Genomic DNA, 18,204 nt, shown 5'->3' with positions numbered 1-18,204 from the left:
CTTCCAATTGGAACAGCCTTCAATGACGTAGTGGTCTAGAAATGCAGCCCACCTACACTGTAGAACAGCTTTTGGAATGCAGCCTGTGCATTCCAAATATGTATTTAGTGTTTCAAACTTTTTCATTCAAATAATTTAGCATTATTGTAACAATGAAATTTGATAAACAAATACATTCTTTAAAGTGAAGGTTTAGGTCGTGCAGACGACCACAGGGAAAAAGAGTGGGGCTTTGCATCAATGACACTATGTTTATTTGTAATAATATGAAATATCTTTTTATGGAAAGTTGTTAAAATGAGATTTCAAAAGGAAATTAGCTTTACAGGAGAAAACAGCATAAATGGAAGTAAATGAACCAAGATCTTATTTGAAGTCATTTTAGAGAGAGAGAGAGAGAGAGAGAGAGAGAGAGAATTTTTGAGGTATTTTATGCCTAAATTATGTTGATTTTATTAAACCAAACGATGTAACATACCATTTTGTCACTAAGAAAAAATAACACTGCTGAAACTTTACTAATGTTTCAGTAGTGACTGTTTCAAAAGTGACATTTTTAGCTAATTTTAAACATGACTCAAAACACAGCTTTGAACATTTGTACACACAAAAAATTAATCATAATATTTTTTCATTGAAAGGAAAAAAAGTATTTGCAGATAATTGCAGATAATTTTATTTAAATTTTATTTTTTAAATTGTATTTTGGTCATTAGCGTCAGGGATGCAGTCTCACTTCCTGTTCTAAAATGAAAGGGTGTGGCCACAATAAGGCTTTGCCTATGGACTAAAACTCTTTGGGTGCATTTGAAATGGCATACTACTACACAACACACTGCACTAGTATATACTGTGTACTGTATGCTATTCTTCATAGTAATATATTATACAGTATCCAGCATACGACAAAATTTGTGTGCCGTGCTACAGGAAAGGGGCGTGACCAGACTGTCAACATAAGGGACTGAGCCAATCAGACTGATCTCAAAACCCGCCCCAATTTCCTCAGCTCTCCGATCACTGCTTAGCAAACGTTGATAGCCACTTTTCAGCTCTTTTTCAGGTCTTTAGCAACACACGGATATATTCTGAAGTGAGCAAAGTGAGTTAAGTAGGAGGACAAATTATTTCCCTTCATTGTATTTATGTATCCATAAAAGGATATTGAAGTGTTCAGAGTAAACCAGGCTGCATTTTGGAATGCAGCATATCATGAATATAGCCTACGTACTGGAATATTTGGCCATCATCCAGGTATCTTAGGCATACTAAAGGAATTCATGTTGGTCACAAACTGCATACTACATAGTACTTTTGGGCACAATTAGTACGCAAGCAGTGTGTAGTAGCTTATTTTGAACACAGCCTTTATGCTTCAGTGGTGGCATGAAAATATGGGAGTTAGGGTTTGTGACGGCCACCTCCCAACAGAAAGTACCCTATAAATTATGCTTTCGTTTATATTTAGCTTATTACTATCTCAATTAATGTCTTGGGTTTAAACAGACCATAACATAATCCTTGTAAATATCTAAGGTCTGAACACTTCATTATCACAAAAACCTACCACATTTACACATATCTGCCTGATCAGCCTTACACAGTTTACCCCAAGTTGTTGTCAATAAACACCACCTGTTGCTGCATCCATAACTATCACTGTGCAAAAAAACATGTATCTCTATTTTTTGTAATCTTTATTTTTTGCACAATTTGAACCGACGTCCTCTACATTGTGTGAACAGTTCATGATGAAGGGACCAAATAAAGTACTCCAAAATTGTTTAGAATAAGATCTCTTTATATTAACCTAACTGTTTTAGCCATGAATACAGAGCAACCAATCAGAACAGAGATCATTTACATCTTAAAAGCACATTACGTCTTAAAGGTACAGTAACAAAAACAGCCTGTTTAATTCTAATACATAAAGAGAGGTTAGAAAATTATTATGTACAATTTAATTGCTACTGTTTTTTGTAAAAACCACAAAAATGTTATAGGTGGACCTCAAGGAAAAAGGGCAAAATACAATAAAAATGTGGGATGCAGTCCTCAGATAAGTTCTAGGGCAGTGATTCTCAATCCAGATCCTGGAGAACCATTGATCTGCACATTTTAAATCTTCCCCTGCTCACATCACACCTAAAGCAACTAATGAAGTAATTAACAAGCCCTTCCCGAGGTGAACTATGTGCTGTAGAACAGGAAAACACTAAAACATGCAGGGCAGTGGGACTCCAGGACCAGGATTGAGAACTACCATTCTAGAGAACTCACTGACTGGAAGCATTCAGCCTGTCTATTATAGGGTGTATTACAGGTGATTGCATAGTCTGAAATTATGGCAAGGAGAAATGTATGACTAATTGCACAGCCCTGTGTTTTGCTGAAGTAATTTGCTACTGCCAGCACACCGACCATCTCTGTAACTTTAAAAATCCTGCTGACCAGTGAGCGCAGCCCATATTCTCAGTATAAAATCAATGAATCACTGGCAGACCTCTTAGCACTGCTTGTCACTACCGCAAATATGAAAGCTGCAATCACTTCCCTGCACCAAGTCAGTGGTAACAACTCTGGTTTTAAAAGATTACAGTCCTAGCAGATAGTAACTAAGCATCTAGGGCACTGTTTACACTTAGCATTAAAATGCATCCTGTATCTGGAAGTTGTCCACATTTAAAAGACACGTGTAATCGTGTTTGTGACGGCCAGCTTGGCTACATTTGTGGTCTAACATCACATGAGCTCCACCCTCAACTTTCAACATTGTTTCTGCCTCTTTAAACAAGCTATTTTTAGGAGTCTGCATTTATATTCAGTGGTTTGGCTTACAAACATAAAGACAACACACAATTTTCTCACCACTAGGGATGAGCCCAGATTTTTGAATATTTAAACAGTCATGACAGATTGAAAAATTAAATAGTAAATTAGGATTATTGATATACAAATTAGCTTCACTCTAACTTCATAAACTCTCATATTGAAGTACTATGAGATGTATGTATTCCATCAAAGGGCAGTGTAGAGCCAGGGTCTTATGTTTTTGGAGTTTCTTATCTGTTTAGTCCAAAGAAAAATCTCTGCTACTGCAGCTGGCTACAGGCTACCGCACACCAGACAAGAAGCGCTTCACTGCCAGTGTCTCTGGCATGCAGCTATAGCACAAAAGTGTTATAAAGACACATATCTGATAAAAAAGAATCTTAATGTACACTGTACTCGTATGCAAACCCAATACTAAAAATGCTGGGACAGGAAGTAAAAAATAAAGGAAGTTGTGTTCTCTTAGCCAAAGAAGAAGAGGATCATCCAGATCCAGTTACCAGCTCAAAGTTAAAAAACAGGGTCTTTCATTGTACGAGGGGCACAAGAAACCTACATTTGAAAACTCAAAATCTTAAATAGCTTTTGTTTACATTACTGTTACATTCAATTCTTTTACTTTTGTATTATGAAATCCCCAAAACAACAAATGTCAGATCTGTTCAATTAAAAGTATGACTGAATACAAGATATTACAGAGCTAGAAAAGGTTTAGAATAGTTTTAATTGTTTATTAAAGCTCCAAAACAGTTAATAAAACATTACATTAATAGACGTTATATCACTTCTTCATTTACTGGCTTTTATTATTTTTCAACTTATCTTCTTTCCTGCTTTCCCAATTCCAGCATATATTTAATCCCTTATCTATTCCCATTTCATATAATTCTGAGTTGGGCACGTCTGCCTAAGTGAGGTGATATATCATTGACTAAAGGATTCTCCTTTCAACATTACTGTGTTTATGACTGGCATGAGTGGCATGTTTATGATTTTATGATTGTATATTTTAAAAGTTTTAAGTGTTATTGAATTCAACATCGTTCTGAAATCATTCTAAAACAGATTTACATTGTTTTGTGCACTATTTTTAACCTTCTTGGAAAGATAAGACAGCGTCGGTCTGGAGCTTTAACCTTTAATTAATGAACTGCTCCCTCAGTGTGGCATTCATTTTACTACACTGTACTTAATATCACTGAAATGTTCGTCTCTTCCACGTTTTGTTTCCGAACACGTTGCTTTTTACTGGGTTGACATCAATCACTTGGGCTACCTGGTTAAAAGCACTTTCCTACTATTGGTGGGCGCAGAAAACACTACCTCTGGTTTGCCTATCGTGTTTTCTGTGAAGTTTGTGCTTGCTTCCTTGAGTTTAGTCTGTGCCACTAATTTTTTATGGTGCAACAAAATGACAGAAGCCATGCTGCCCCCCATGTGTACAGAGTGTACTGAAATCTGTCAGAATGAACACACATATGAACAATATGGGGCACTTAAAATAAATTAAACATCGTGAAAAATTAAAATAAACATCGTGTTGACAATAAAAACATCCACACTGACAACGTTAAAGTAAGTGTAAACAAAGCATGTGTGTCAGAGAACCATTACAGTCATGGCTGTAAGGCCAGGAGCTTAAGCGTTCTGTGATTAAACTCTATGATTCACAATTCCAGCAATGGTAAACACTTTACTCACCAGTACAGAAGAGCAAGGAAGAGTAGGAAAAGTCCAAGGGAGACAGAAAATCCACTGGCATCAACTCCAAACATCTTCAGCACTGTGGCCACATCCATACAAGTCTCCAAAACAATCCACCAGAAACCTGCCAGAGGGAGATAAGAGTGGTGTATGTGCATTAAACTATAGCTGTTTACTAATGACCTTTTTTTTAATAATAGTAACTTACGAATTACTGTCTTTAAAGAAAATAGCAGGGCCCAACAGCTTAGATCACAGATCTGGACCTATCTACAAACAGCACAGCAACAGGGCGCTTACTGTGTTTGCTGTTCATGGCAGTTAAAACTAACCTTCATCTATAGGTGGGCTTTAACTCTGTCCTACACTCACTCTTGCAATGTTCATTTAAAACTGTGAATGGTTAACCAGAGGAAAATACCAGTCAGGCCACAAACAATATCACCCTAACTACAAAGAGTCTTTTTTTCACACCATCACAAGCAAAAGACAAACAGAGTGCTGATATCAATAAGAGCATTTGTGTGACACAGGAACAGCGAAGAACAGTGTAGATGTGCTAAAGCATTTCCACTTATTTATGCAATTAATTTGGCATTACACTATTTTAAACAAGCCACATTTTACAGAAACATAGTTCTAAAGATACTCTAGACTAAAGAATTACAGCACCATAATGTGACACATATGGAAGAGCCACATGGAACATCACATACTGAGTAAAGTAGAAAATCTTTAGTAACTTGGTGGAAAGCAGAGGACACTTTTGGCTTTGGCTCATGATCAGGAATCTAAGGCATGCATGCCTGACACATAAATTAATGTACATCAACCCCTTAAACTCTAGCCTTATAATTCAGTAATTATTTCTAAGACTAACTACAATTTATTAATAACTAGCTATTATAAAACTAATATGTGAGGTATACTAACATGAGTGAGGAACTGAAAAATATACGGTTGCATACAAATTTTGGGCACCCCAGTCAAATTACACATTTTGTTGATTTTCTAAGTAAAAACTAATATACATCCTCAACAGAAAAGACATATTTTATTGTGCATATTTTGATGCACAATTACTGTTTATTTGCTGAATGTAACATATTGTTAAAAAACAATAGAAAAACAGAAACAGTTAAGCACTCTTGAAAGTTACTGGGATTTCTTCAGTTTGTTGGTACAGCCTTAAAAATAAAGGTTCCTAAATGGTTTTGGACATATGGTTTTAGCAAAGACCTTCAACTGGTATAGAATCTTTATATTTAGTGGACATTCTTTAAACTTCAAAAACGCACATCTCTTTAGCAAAAATGAAAAGGTTCATTAGAGAACCAAAATTGGTTTTTCTATGGTTTCACTCCACAGAACCCTTTCTGACTCTTTTTTTTTTATTGTGTATAGTGTTTATTTAACTGTGTATAGTGTTAAAACTCATAGATATTCTGTTAAGAATAGAACTAACACATATTTTCAGGTTTAATATGATTTTTGATTCAGAAGTCAAGAGTCTATTTGAGTTTTGATCATTTCTGTACTAAAATGTCTTCATTCTAAAAAAGCTCTAATTATTTATTACACAGGTTTGGCTCAGAAAGATACATATTTTATAAAAAAAAACAAGTGACAGCAAAGTAGCATGTCTTGTGCAAAAAAGTGAAATCCAATAAGCTACAAATCATTTAAAATAGACAGGATGCAACCAGATGCCCTTAGTAAAAAAAATCAGGAAATATTCTAGATTTATCTGCTCAAACATTTAATTGCTAAATTATTCTTAATCCATTGGTGCCTGATTTTTTCCTTATGGAGTCAGATGTAAACAACTGCAGAGTATAATAAATTACATGATCCTTCAAACCTCTCAAGGTGCTTAACCTCAACAGCTATGAACTCATCTAAGCAGCTGACTGAGTATCTAAATGAAAACCAAAAATAACTGACTTTTACAAAGCAAGAGAAGACTATAAAAGATATCTAAGCACTCTCGGTTTGTAATCTCAGAAAGAACTGCTTGTAGACTTATCGGGTGTACAAAGCAAAACCCCCACATCACTGTCAGAGACCTACACAAAGATTTGACTGGAACAGAAATAGTGATGCACTTGCCCACTGTGTCAACTACATGGAGGAGTCATCAGAAGGTAGCCTTAACTGTGATCTCATCACAGAAGTCAATGTCCGAAGGACGTATGAATACACTTAGATAACCTGAGGCATTTAGAAATCAAGTGCTGTGCACTAATGAAAAAAATAACTCTTTGGCTACAATCTCCAAAAGTCTGTTTGCAGAGAAAAGGAGAAGCGTTTCAAGAATCTTTCAAGCATGGGGTGGATCTAGCATGGTTTCGTGTGAAAACCAGAGGCACAGGAAATCATGTGGGGATAGAAGGAAGTGAGGATTCTATTAAATTTCACACAGTCACACTTGATATTACAAAAAGATAATGATCCAAACCATAGATCACACTAGTGTGCATAGATTTCAAGATGACCTATGAGTATTTCAGAACTAGAAGCACTCTGCCTGGAAAAATGGAAAAAATCCCAAATTTTGGCAAATAAATTATATTTATACATTAAAATTAGCAAAATGTCATATTTAAGTTAATTGCATGTAGCATTATTCAGTTGTAAGTATCAGTCTTGCACATTCACTTGTAATTTGACCAGGGGTGTCCAAAATTTGCATTTAATTGTATAACACTAGTGATACATTTAAACAGTATCAACACTGACTTTGCTTCATACATTTGTATTCTTTCATGTGTGAATCTTTAAAAAGTGTAACACTTTATTAGACAAGTTTAGTTAGCAGTGGGCTAAAATTGCTTAAGACCTCAAAGAACATTAAGAAACCAGACTTTTAAGTTTAAAGGGCTGCATCCAGAACCCACCAAACCATGAAGTGCTATTTTTATCAGTACACTTAAGAGCTGTAGTTAGATTCATTAACTCTATAACAAACTATAGATTAACTCTCTTTTACAATAAGAGGCCTGACAGACCAGATTAGCAATTTCTAATTTTTAAAGGTTGGTGTTTTACAGTAGAATTTGTAAATACAATTGTAATTATAAACAAAAGGTCATTTCAAAGATGTTTCCCTGTTTAATCCGTACCAAGGGGGCAGCAACTTTCCCAGGACGCACATTATAATGAGCTAAAAAAAATAAATAAAAAGCCTACATTTCCCACAAGCCTTTGCTAACCGGCAAAGTTCATTGATTATGTGCACTGACAGAAAATGAATGAATGAGAATATTTACAGGCCTGTGTGTTACACATAATGTTTACATAAATAAAAAAAATTACACTGATGGGAAGATAACAATGACAGGTGTAATTAAACTTGCTCTGGTTTAATCCAGGCATTGTAAAACCAACATTCACCCCTTTTTTTGATGGATATGTCAGAAAAGCAACCTGGCGAAGCATTTTATGTCTGGATCACCGTATTAACAAGAATGTACCTGAATCTTAAATGACTAGGTATGGCTAACAATGGCAATAACCCAACATTATGGGCTTTTAAAATAGAAACAAATATTACAGACCAAAAATATGAGAAGTTACTACTTACTATTTTACAACGAAAATGCTCCTCCAAACTGGTTAAATCTGCTCCTCCAGTCACTAGTTAGATGCATTATCTTCCCAAATGCTATACTGCTGAGAGAGCGATATAAACTAATAATAACACTCTAGTGCAAACCACTGTGAAGTGTTGCAACTGATATTTGTAGGTGTTTTAAATGAATCTCAGTGAAGTGATGATAATGACGACTGCAATGCACTGTGAAGCTAACTCTTCTTATATAGTGTGTCAGTCAACTCAAGTCAGTGCCACTGTTGTTAGCACTATTGCACTACTTCTGCGCTTTAATGTACAACACTGCTGTGTTAGTATTACTGCTGAAGATTTGCGTTACTCTTTGTTAATCTTGACCTTTCACAGTGCAGATACATTCATAAGCCTATACAGATTTATATTTCATTCTGCTGGCGTTCAGTTGAGACGTCTGCGTCAGAAAAAGCATAGCTGACTCTGACCTCGACAGGCAGCTGGAGTAGTCATTCATCATCACGTGAGGTGAAGTTGAGTGAACCACAGGACAAAGCAGTCCAAGGTTCTCCTCTAAAGCGCAGTAACGTGTGAAGATGTCTTACAGGTTTAGTCTAAGCAAAGTTGAAGACCTGTTTGTGGCCTATTAAGTCGATATTTTCAACTTTTACACCAAACCCACCTTGAACTTGTTACGCGTTACGTGCGAGCCATAACTACACTTAATAGCTACAATCCTACAACAACACTACCCAGAGCATCATGCTACAGTTTATCTAACGGGACAGAGAAAAGATTTTTTAAACGTTACATCAACTCAGCTGAAGAAAACAGATGAGGGCATGACTGTTAAACCACCACTGAGTAAATTACACTGGTAAATTGGGTAAAAACTTTGTCATGCTTACCTCTTTCTTTGCTAGCTCACGGTGCTGTTTGTTGACTAAGAAGCGTTTCTGGGTAGTGTAGTTTTAGCGAGTTGAAAAAGAACTACATTTAAGCGCTTTGCACACTGGTACTTGTAGTTCATCCGAATATCTGAAAGACGGCGTTGGTTATTCGTTCTGTATTTATTTATTTATTTATTTATTTTTACGTAGAACTTCGATTTGCACCTTTTTGACCTGCTGTTCAAATTCAAGCCATATGAAAACATGAACGAATATAATAAGTAATTATATATATAGTATATATAATTTCAGACCATGTTTGTTTAGAAATGCCCAGGATTTCTTCAGTTGTAAACGTTAATCTCTACACTTTGTCGTAGACGTGATCTATCATTTTGTGCAGGCTTGGGCTGTGTGTTGTTTTACAAAAGTCAGGAACACGTTGTTGCACCGTATCTAAACATTTCTTTTCAGATAAACATGGAATTAAATAAATTGCGCCTTTTTTTCTGGCGTTTGGCGGTAGATGACAGATTATTCCCATCTGTATGAGCCCTGTAATCCGATTCCGTCCCACCTCACTCTGTGAAAATCCAGTGGCGTCATTGGAGGAGCTGAGCCAGGCATGAGTTGCTGAATCCAACATCATCCAACCACGTACCCTGTGGATAATGAAGGCGCATCTGCAGAATATGCTGATGTTCGGAAGGAGGGCTTCCTATCCTCAGAAAAAATATCAGTAACGGTGTTCGTTCTTAATGGGCTGCATGGTGGATGACAATCTCTTCACAAAAGGCTGGTGCTATACCTAACTGTACCCTGGCAGCTGAGAGAGCTATGAATTAACTAACACTATCTCTCTTCTCTTTCAGTTTAATTATTTTTGCGACTGCAAATCGTTTTGTGTTAAATGAAAAGTGCAAATTATTATAATAGACATTGTACATATATTTATAAAGGGCTACTATGCCTTGAAGACATTCAAATGAACTCACATTAACAACAATAAGAGACTAATTCAGATTCTTTTTCAGGTTATTCAGATTATTCAAATTATTTTTGGGATTAGTTTTTCTTATGTAAATTATATAAATGATCAATATAGTGTAAAATGTGATTAGATATAATTAATACGTAATTAATTTGTAATTACATATGTATACGCACATGTATTTGTACATGTTTAAGTAAAAATAAGTAATATATGTATGTACACACGTACATATGTTTTTTATATTTTTGTTGGCGTTTGAGACACAGTATGCAACATGTGTAAATATCGTTTGTTTTGGGTTTTTTGGGGGGGGCGGTGCATTCGTCCGTGATCGATGAGATAGTCGTTTGATTACCACGAAGGCTAAGGCTAAACTCGCTCTGCTCTTTCACCATTGCAACTTTTGCAGCCACTCCACACACAGACATGCTCACCGCGGGCTGAAGCCCAACCTGCTGTTCGGCTCTGCCTCGGAGCCAGACAAACTGCTCACAATTCGGTAGCTGAAGTTGCAGAGTTTGCTTTTTAATTTGCTCCGTGGACCGTTTATGAGAAGTGCAGTTCTGGATGTGATTTTTTCCCCTCTTCTGTTCTTTTCTCCCCGATGAACTGGGCTAGTAATGCAGGAGACAGCAGCGATTCTGTCAGCGGCGCAAGATGGCAGATTTTTATTGAGTTCTGAACTGAAATATCTCTTCATATTTTGCCATGAATAACAGGAACCCTTGCACCGATGGCCCCTGTATACGAAGGTAAGGACCGTTTTCACTGGATGGATGCTATCAGAGAAAACATGCACATCAATTCGAACAATTATTTCACTTAGCAGAATAGGGGGATTCGGGGGTCTCTCCTAAACATGATGCTCTGTGTAAAAATGACAGATTTGTCAGGTATGTCGGGTACTGCCACTGTTAGCTGGCCTCGTGAGGACAGTTAGATTTGGCAGTTGGTTTTGTGAAGAGATTTCTGATGGCGAATTGATCCCAACACTGGCTCTCGCCTCTAAGTGCTCTGCTGTTTCCCCTGTTATTTCTTATGGCTGTTTTCGGTCGTTGTTGTTGTTGTTTTGAAGCGACTACGACAGCTGTTTGAACGAATTTGTTTCCTGGATATTGGAGTTAAAATTAGAGCAGAGATAAACTGGAGAGAGAGAGGGAGAGAGAGGGAGAGAGTGCGAAAAGTGGCTGTCCATAAATCGAGCACTCAGCGGGTCCGTGTTGCAGAAATGAGCCTCATTCGCCTACTTTTATATCCATAAACATTACAGAAATGACTTGATTTTGTACTCTGTTCGGTTTTGGTCATCACCCAGTACCCATCGCCGGGGTTTCTGCGTCAGTCAGAAGTGTTGACGGGCTTATGTGCGGTCCGTGTTCTACCGCAGCAGCGCTGGGCTACGGGTGACTAATCCGAGAGCAAAATGGCACAGAGTATTTAAGCGGCTCACGGCTATAATCTAACCTACATTAGTTAAATGCATGCGTCCCGTGGCTCTGTATGCGTGTTATTGATCCAGTGGGCTCGGCTAAGGCACTGGCTCCTCTCCTAACACTGCGTTCCTCTGAGGTAGCTTGAGGTAAAGGCACAATGATTTCAGACTGATAAAGAAGCCACCATGATCGACAGAGGAAGATAGCAGCTATGAGGACAGTGTAAACTTGTGTGAGCTCATGCTTCTAGCAGTCATATTTCACTCAGACTGTCAGCACGATTGCAGAGGAAGACGTTCTCAGTGTCCTGGCGTTCACAGACAGTTCAAACAGCCCAATTATAGACCCCGAATCCCACCACTGCTCGAAGACCATTGAATAGATATTAATAGAAGTCTGACTGTTTTGATATGTCGGACACGCACTGTATAAGTAAATAGATTGAAATTACCTTAAGTGTTTATTTTTCGTTGTCAGTTAAAGATTGGGAGCTTAATTGATTCCCATCGCTCCCCCTGCTGGTGACAAAGAGAACAGCCTGAAGGACCCAGGGGAGCACTACAGTTCTCTGCCTTTCCCTTTCATGTTCTTTATCCTTATCTGTAGAACAAAACATGCATGTCCTATTGTCACAAGACGTGTACGTTAAAATCTTTAGGGTGGAGGGAAATAAACGTTCTTGATTATTTCCTTTGCCTTTTCGTGGCACTGATGTATAATTAAAGCACATCTACTCTGTGGGGTGCCAGCGCGTTGGACGTTGAAGCCTGATGCAATGGAATGATAGACTGATTAGAAGTCGCTGCTTTGAATTTGAAGACAATAAAGGTCTCGGAGGCCGTCACCCTCTGACACTCATCACAGCCATCAGCAAGCGAGCGAGCCCGCAGTGGCATTTGAAGAGAGAGACAGAGAGAGAGCGCGAACAGGCAGTGTAGTCATAAGTAAAACCCACCGGACTCATTTTACTGAAGAAATTATGAGCAGAGTTTAGCTGCAAGAATTTCACAGGCAGTGAAGCTGAAAGTAAAATAAAACTAAAACTGAAATTAGACACCTCACTTACAGGTAATTAGACACAGTGACAGTATGATGATGGCTCTTCGTTGTGAGAACACAAGAGAGTCCTCAGTTTGACCTGTTTTGTAAGCATGGAGAGAAGGACAAGCTGTTATATGTTTTATATAAATAGAATAATAGCACCTGTAATAATTTTTAACAGTAACACTCATTGTGAAAGTACAAATCAGTTGTTTATGTTTCAGTTCAGTTCACTTTTACTTTCAGGTTTCAGGTTTTGGCAAATTGTGTTTCAGTGTCTATCTGTAGAATTTCTGATGAAATCTAAAGTTTTTTTTTCAGGATTTTGCTCTGTTAAGCTCTGTTGCTAATCATACAGGTGACATGTCTCGTAAGTGAATGTTTTAAGTTGTGCACATTTAATCTAATTTAATGTTTAAGGAAAATTTGAGATGATCTTTTGTTTAAACATAGTTTTTTCCTGAGAAAATCTACTAGTATGCTTTAAAAGGAGTAGATTTTGAAGTATAACATTGCTGTTGATTTTACAAGCTGCACTGATGGTGAGTTATGGCTATTATTAGCTAAATTGATGGTGAGTTAATGTTTGTTCCCATGTAATCATTCATTTGTATAGTGCCTGTTGTATAGAGTTTGTTTATGTGGATATGACCTACAATGACAGTTGACCAGTGAAACTCATTTAAACTTGATAACTGACATCTAAAAAGCACTAAATGGGCTTCAACCATAAACTCTCATATTTAGCTCCTTGACCTCTTTTGTTGCCCCCACAAATATGAAGGGATGGAATATTGTTACTTTAACTGGAGGTGATGCCACTTGTCGTATTTGTAGTTTGAATGGTTGTCATGCATCTTAAAGTTGAATGAGAGGTTTTTAGCTTTAGGTTCTTATGTAATGCTTCTAGATTGGAGGATCTGCTCATTTGTGCCTAGTGTTAAACTTACTCTTTTAAATAAAGAAAATAACAAAAAATAAAGTTTTAAATAAATACCATGAATGTAGATGTTTGTCATTTTGGTCAGTAGTTTAAGTGTTCTGCCGTTTCTCTTCAGCATGGAGGTTTGCGTATGTGGAGATTTGCGGTGAGGACTTGGTGTTCTGGCTCTTGTAGGCCAGACAGACCAGTAATCTGGGGCCATAGTAGCCTGGGAGCCTGACCTCATAACCCAAACTGACATGCTGATGAATGCCTGTAGGGAGGAGGACCAGGATCACTTGTCTTGAGCTGTAGAAAAAGTTGAAAAGGTTGAATAGCTTCCAAATGCATATGACTAGGTGGTAATAAGCAGAGAGACAAACAATACATCCAAAACTATGGTCCTTTTGCTTTATAGTGGGTGCCATTTTGCAGTGGTTTCAGAAACTGGCTTTACACGGTGAAACTTTCATGCAGTTGCATGTTGTCAGTTGCCTGCAGGATAATTCCATGCAACTTAACAGTTACACAAAGCAATTCAAAATTAATTGCAAGCAACTCCATTAGCTAAATTAGCATCTTGTTCAATTATGAAGCATGACATGATCGTGTGATGTGTTTTTGGCATTTTGATGGGCTGTTATGAAACATTCCACAACGTTGAGATGCTTGCAGCTGTTACGGCTGACTTTCAAGTTGTAGGATGCCTTACATTATGCAACTCAAGTGCAATTTAGATTCATGTAGATTTCAAACAACTGATGTTGCATGAGGGTTTAGCCATAACACACTGTGCCATATACACCAGAATGTGATTACTGTTACAGAATGATACCCAAACTTATGTAACGTTAGCATGTGCATTTGCTTACTTGAATCTGTCATAGTGTTCTGCTGGAATAGAGTTGTATATATATATATATATATATATATATATATATATATAAATGGTTATCCAGTGTAGGGAACAAGGGACTGTTATGGGCGCAGTAACTGTTACTGTTTTCACTAAGGAAGTGATGCATTAAATTTGTTTGATTCAACCTCATTTTCACCCAGATAACATTGTATCAACCTGAAAAGACAACAAGGTCTTTCAGTTTGCCTACTTTTGGCAAGGACTGTGTTGACGTCACCTATTACTTTCATGGGGAAGTGATGCATTTAAATCAGGTAAATTCTATGCATCACTTTATTTCAGTATTAGTCATCCAAAAAGTCTTTAGATCTTGAGATTTGCAGTTTGAAATGGCTTGTTTGGCTGTGTATGGACTATGACGGGAGGCTGGGTTGTTCTGTTTTAATAATTGAGTGTTATATGAGGACTATTTAAAAATATTTCCATGAGTTTGGCCTTGTTTTTTGGCTTCGCTCCTGCACTCTTCAGTAATCTTTCTTGTCATAGACTTCGGAAACCCCCTCTCAGCTGTCTTGGGCTGTTTTGGGCCTTTCGACTGAAATCTCCTCAACACTCAAGGTTCATCCAGGGCCTTTGCTTGAGTTACCCTTTGTTGGAGAACTGTAGGAAAATCCCCAAGGTTTTGAGGTCGTTATCATGAATTTGTATTATAGTCATCTCTACAGTGAGGAAATGCCATGTTAAGAGTATAAGGAGATACTGTTGCTTCTGCAGCATATACAGTCCTTTATATCTGCTTACATATCTAATCTAGCACGACTGTCTATGTCTGTTTTTTCTGAGCACTGGATCTTAATGAACATCAGTAAGTGATCTTTCCCAAACTCCTTAAAGATATTTTTGCTGTAGTAAATGGCGAGCCATGGCCGCAGTGAGTGTGATTAGGCTGTCCGCATCTCACTTTATGCCCCTTTGAAGACTGAAGGATATCTGAGCCTTCAGATGTTTGAGGGGAAATGGTTCACAGGTGTGTGCGTGGTGGTGCTGTGGCCAAGCAGATGGGGGGTGGAGGGGGTTTTGTCCTACTGACAGACACCAAAAAGCCAGGGGGAAAGAAGACTTTTACCCTGCACCTCTGAATACTTCAGCCTTCCATAACAGGATGTTGCTCAGTGAAAGGCCCGCAGGCCATGAGACGCATTTGCATGAATATGAGTGGCATAGTAGATGCTGTATTGTTTTGTACTACATTTCTAATTAAGCACACTGCAGCAAGCCATCCTGCTACAACTCCACTTTGGATCGCTTGCTCCTGTTAGTATTAGAGGAGGTATTATTGTAGGGAAACCAGATTAGAAGAAAACAAATCCATTTGCGGATTAACTGACAAATATTTGCCCACACTGACCTTTGATTCATACCTAGCACATCCCACCTTGTGCAGGCAGGCAGACACTCCTGGTGCAGCACAGTTCAGCATTGCTCTGCAGTCATGCAGAAAGACAATAGGATCCGGCCAGCCGCAAGCTTTGTTTCTGTCTGTTTGTTTTGTTTTGTTTGTTAATTTTAACCCCTTAAAACCTAAAGACCCTTTTGTGAGTGCGATTCAACTCCCTGTTTTCATTCTACTTAACTTACAGTAGTTTTATTATCAGATAATGAAAATACTGATCAATAAGGCTTAAGATTAGTAACTAAATAATAAGCCTAGGGTCCTAGAGGTTAACCCCTTAAAATCGCAGGCTTATTACACATTAAGGCTTATTATTCAGTAACTACAGTGACTTCTGTGTTAAAGATAAGGGCCTGTGTCTGTACACACTGCAACAGTGGGTGCATCTGAAGGAACACACTGTCATGCACATCTCTCCAGCTGCAGATGCACTGTCTATTCTAGTGGTCATCAGTCCTTCTCCTGGACATCAACCTTCAACCCAAATCTTACCTGATCCAGCTTATCAGATATGCCTGAAGATAACAATTAGCTGGATCAGGTGTGGTGGATTAACCAGTTAAACCCTGTGGGTCCTTATGTGGGCTAACGCTTACATAACTTGCATATTAGTTTCATAGTAGTTACTAAAAAATTCACAGTACTTACGGAGTACTAATTTTTTGTGCAATAAGGGAATAATACTTAGATCTAATGCAATCAATTTCAATACAGTAAAAAAAAAAAGTTCACAACAATGTAGAAATTTAAAACTGTCATCTCAGGGTCTCTTGTTTGCCCCCTGTCGTGGAAACTACTGTAACTACTATGTAAGCACCCATGCTTAAATAACTTTTCTCTTAAGTTTACATCATGAAAATGTTGTTTAAACATTGAAAACGTTCTCCACACTCATATTTCTCATTTACAAAATGATTCTTTTGGATAATAAAAGTGGTCCGTTTTTAAGAGTGTAGCTAAACTCTGCAGGGTGGTAGATGCCCAGGAGCAAGGCTGGTAACCTCTGGTCTATCCTGTGGTCTTGTACTGGTAAGTTTGGGCTTAGCCGCCAGGGTGGGCTACATATGTACACTTTTTCAGAGAAGTTGGTAAGCGTGGTGCTGAGAACACAGAAGGGAATGCAGTGAAAGAAGACGAAGAAAGGGAAAGCAAGCATGAAAGCAATCTTTTAAGACGACCACAAATGGCCCCTTTTAGTTTATTCCTCCTAGTCTAGTGGTTGTGCTTTTTTCTGTCCAGAGTGAGGGTCCGAACTGGCATGTTCCCTTTGATCAGATATGAGAGGATGGGTTCACGCTGGGGTCTCTCTCCGCTGCATTGTTCCGCCAGCCGGGGGAAATGAAAGGGGGCTTTGCTGCAGCCGGATTTGTTGGGCTATAATCACATGGCAATTACTCCTTCATGAAGGGCACCATTCATTCTGCCTTCACACCTATAGTTACTGCCACCAGGACTCATATCAGCAGCCACTGACTGATGGAATGTAAACAGCACGGTGCAACACACAATCGCTGCTTCATACAAAAGGGCCGCTGTTAATGGTAGTAAAATGCGAGGCTTTGAGATGCGTTGAGGTTTACATTGCATTTGGGCTGAGGAATGCCCCTGTTCTTTTTCCACATCTGTAGCTCCTATTGTAAACGTGCTTGGATTAACCCCCCCAAACCCTGAGGACTTGTCGGCTGGTCTAGACATTCCTTTCTCACTCTCTACATAACTACATGTGTATCAGTTTCTTAGTAGTTATGATTTTCAGGTTCAGTATGAGGACAAGATCAGACTCGATATTCATCATTTTATCTGTGAACTTGTCTTGATTCTACAGTGCTCTAATTCTGTATTGGTCTTACAAAATGCAAATTCATAAATAAAGTAGCATGTAATTGTTCAAAATAGAGACCTTATGAAACAGTGAATCTGAGCTGTAAACAAAACAAAAACCTGAACTCATGTAAGACTTTACGTTGCTCATTCATGTTTGGTCAAGTCTTATCAGCAGGTCCCAAAAAATGCAAAATCTGACACTAAGCATTAACTACAACTAGAGTACTATCTCAATTTTAAATACAAATTGAATTCACATTTGCAAATAGAAGGCCTTCTGAAGGAACCTGAGACTTTTCATTTTTGATGCTTTCATTTTTGATTGAAATAGTTACACCCTTTGGAGTTACTGGATAATGATAATAAGCCTTAATGTTAATAACTTCATTAATAAGTCTGCAGTTTAAGGGACTGACCCTTCGAAGGTGCAGTTATTGTTGGTAATAACAAAGAGTGGCATCATTTTCTGTGAATCATTTCTCGCTTTTGGCTCATTGAAACAGTGAAACTATGTCAAAAGTGTGGAGTCAAAACTTCTAGTCAATAATACAATTATGTTCATAAGTATAAAGGGAAATATTTCATTCTAATTTTAATTTTAAGAAAAAGCATTGTTGTACATACATTCTTGTTTTGTGGAAAGAAGAACCATCACTTAAACTTTACCACATATTTGAGATTGAAACA

General features: G+C 37.8%; 2 protein-coding genes across 5 annotated transcripts in view; one reads left to right on the top strand and one right to left on the bottom strand.

Moving 5' to 3' along the window:
- The window catches only part of tbxas1 (thromboxane A synthase 1 (platelet)), an 88,341-nt gene extending 79,268 nt beyond the window's left edge, over nucleotides 1–9,073 (bottom strand). For 2 of the 4 annotated variants that reach the window (XM_036584704.1, XM_036584700.1), the window contains exons 1-2: nucleotides 9,010–9,073; nucleotides 4,534–4,660 (exon numbers count right to left, since the gene is read on the bottom strand). In XM_036584704.1, coding sequence (XP_036440597.1) covers nucleotides 4,534–4,631 — 98 coding nt within the window. In that variant the 5' untranslated portion in view covers nucleotides 4,632–4,660; nucleotides 9,010–9,073. Of the gene's footprint in view, nucleotides 1–4,533; nucleotides 4,661–4,744; nucleotides 4,852–8,119; nucleotides 8,142–9,009 lie in introns of those variants that run through there. The other 2 variants (XM_036584703.1, XM_036584701.1) reach the window with 2 other exon arrangements.
- A 1,263-nt stretch (nucleotides 9,074–10,336) lies between these two features.
- The window catches only part of hipk2 (homeodomain interacting protein kinase 2), a 126,128-nt gene continuing 118,260 nt past the window's right edge, over nucleotides 10,337–18,204 (top strand). Inside the window, exon 1 of the mRNA XM_036585251.1 lies at nucleotides 10,337–10,737. Within this exon, the coding sequence (XP_036441144.1) occupies nucleotides 10,719–10,737 (19 nt within the window). The 5' untranslated portion in view covers nucleotides 10,337–10,718. The remainder of the gene's footprint in view (nucleotides 10,738–18,204) is intronic.

Source organism: Colossoma macropomum, unplaced genomic scaffold, assembly GCF_904425465.1.
Source record: "Colossoma macropomum unplaced genomic scaffold, Colossoma_macropomum, whole genome shotgun sequence".
Lineage (NCBI taxonomy): Eukaryota > Metazoa > Chordata > Actinopteri > Characiformes > Serrasalmidae > Colossoma > Colossoma macropomum.
The sequence above is the reverse complement of the archived record's forward strand: the minus strand, read 5'-3'. Positions and strand labels throughout refer to the sequence as shown.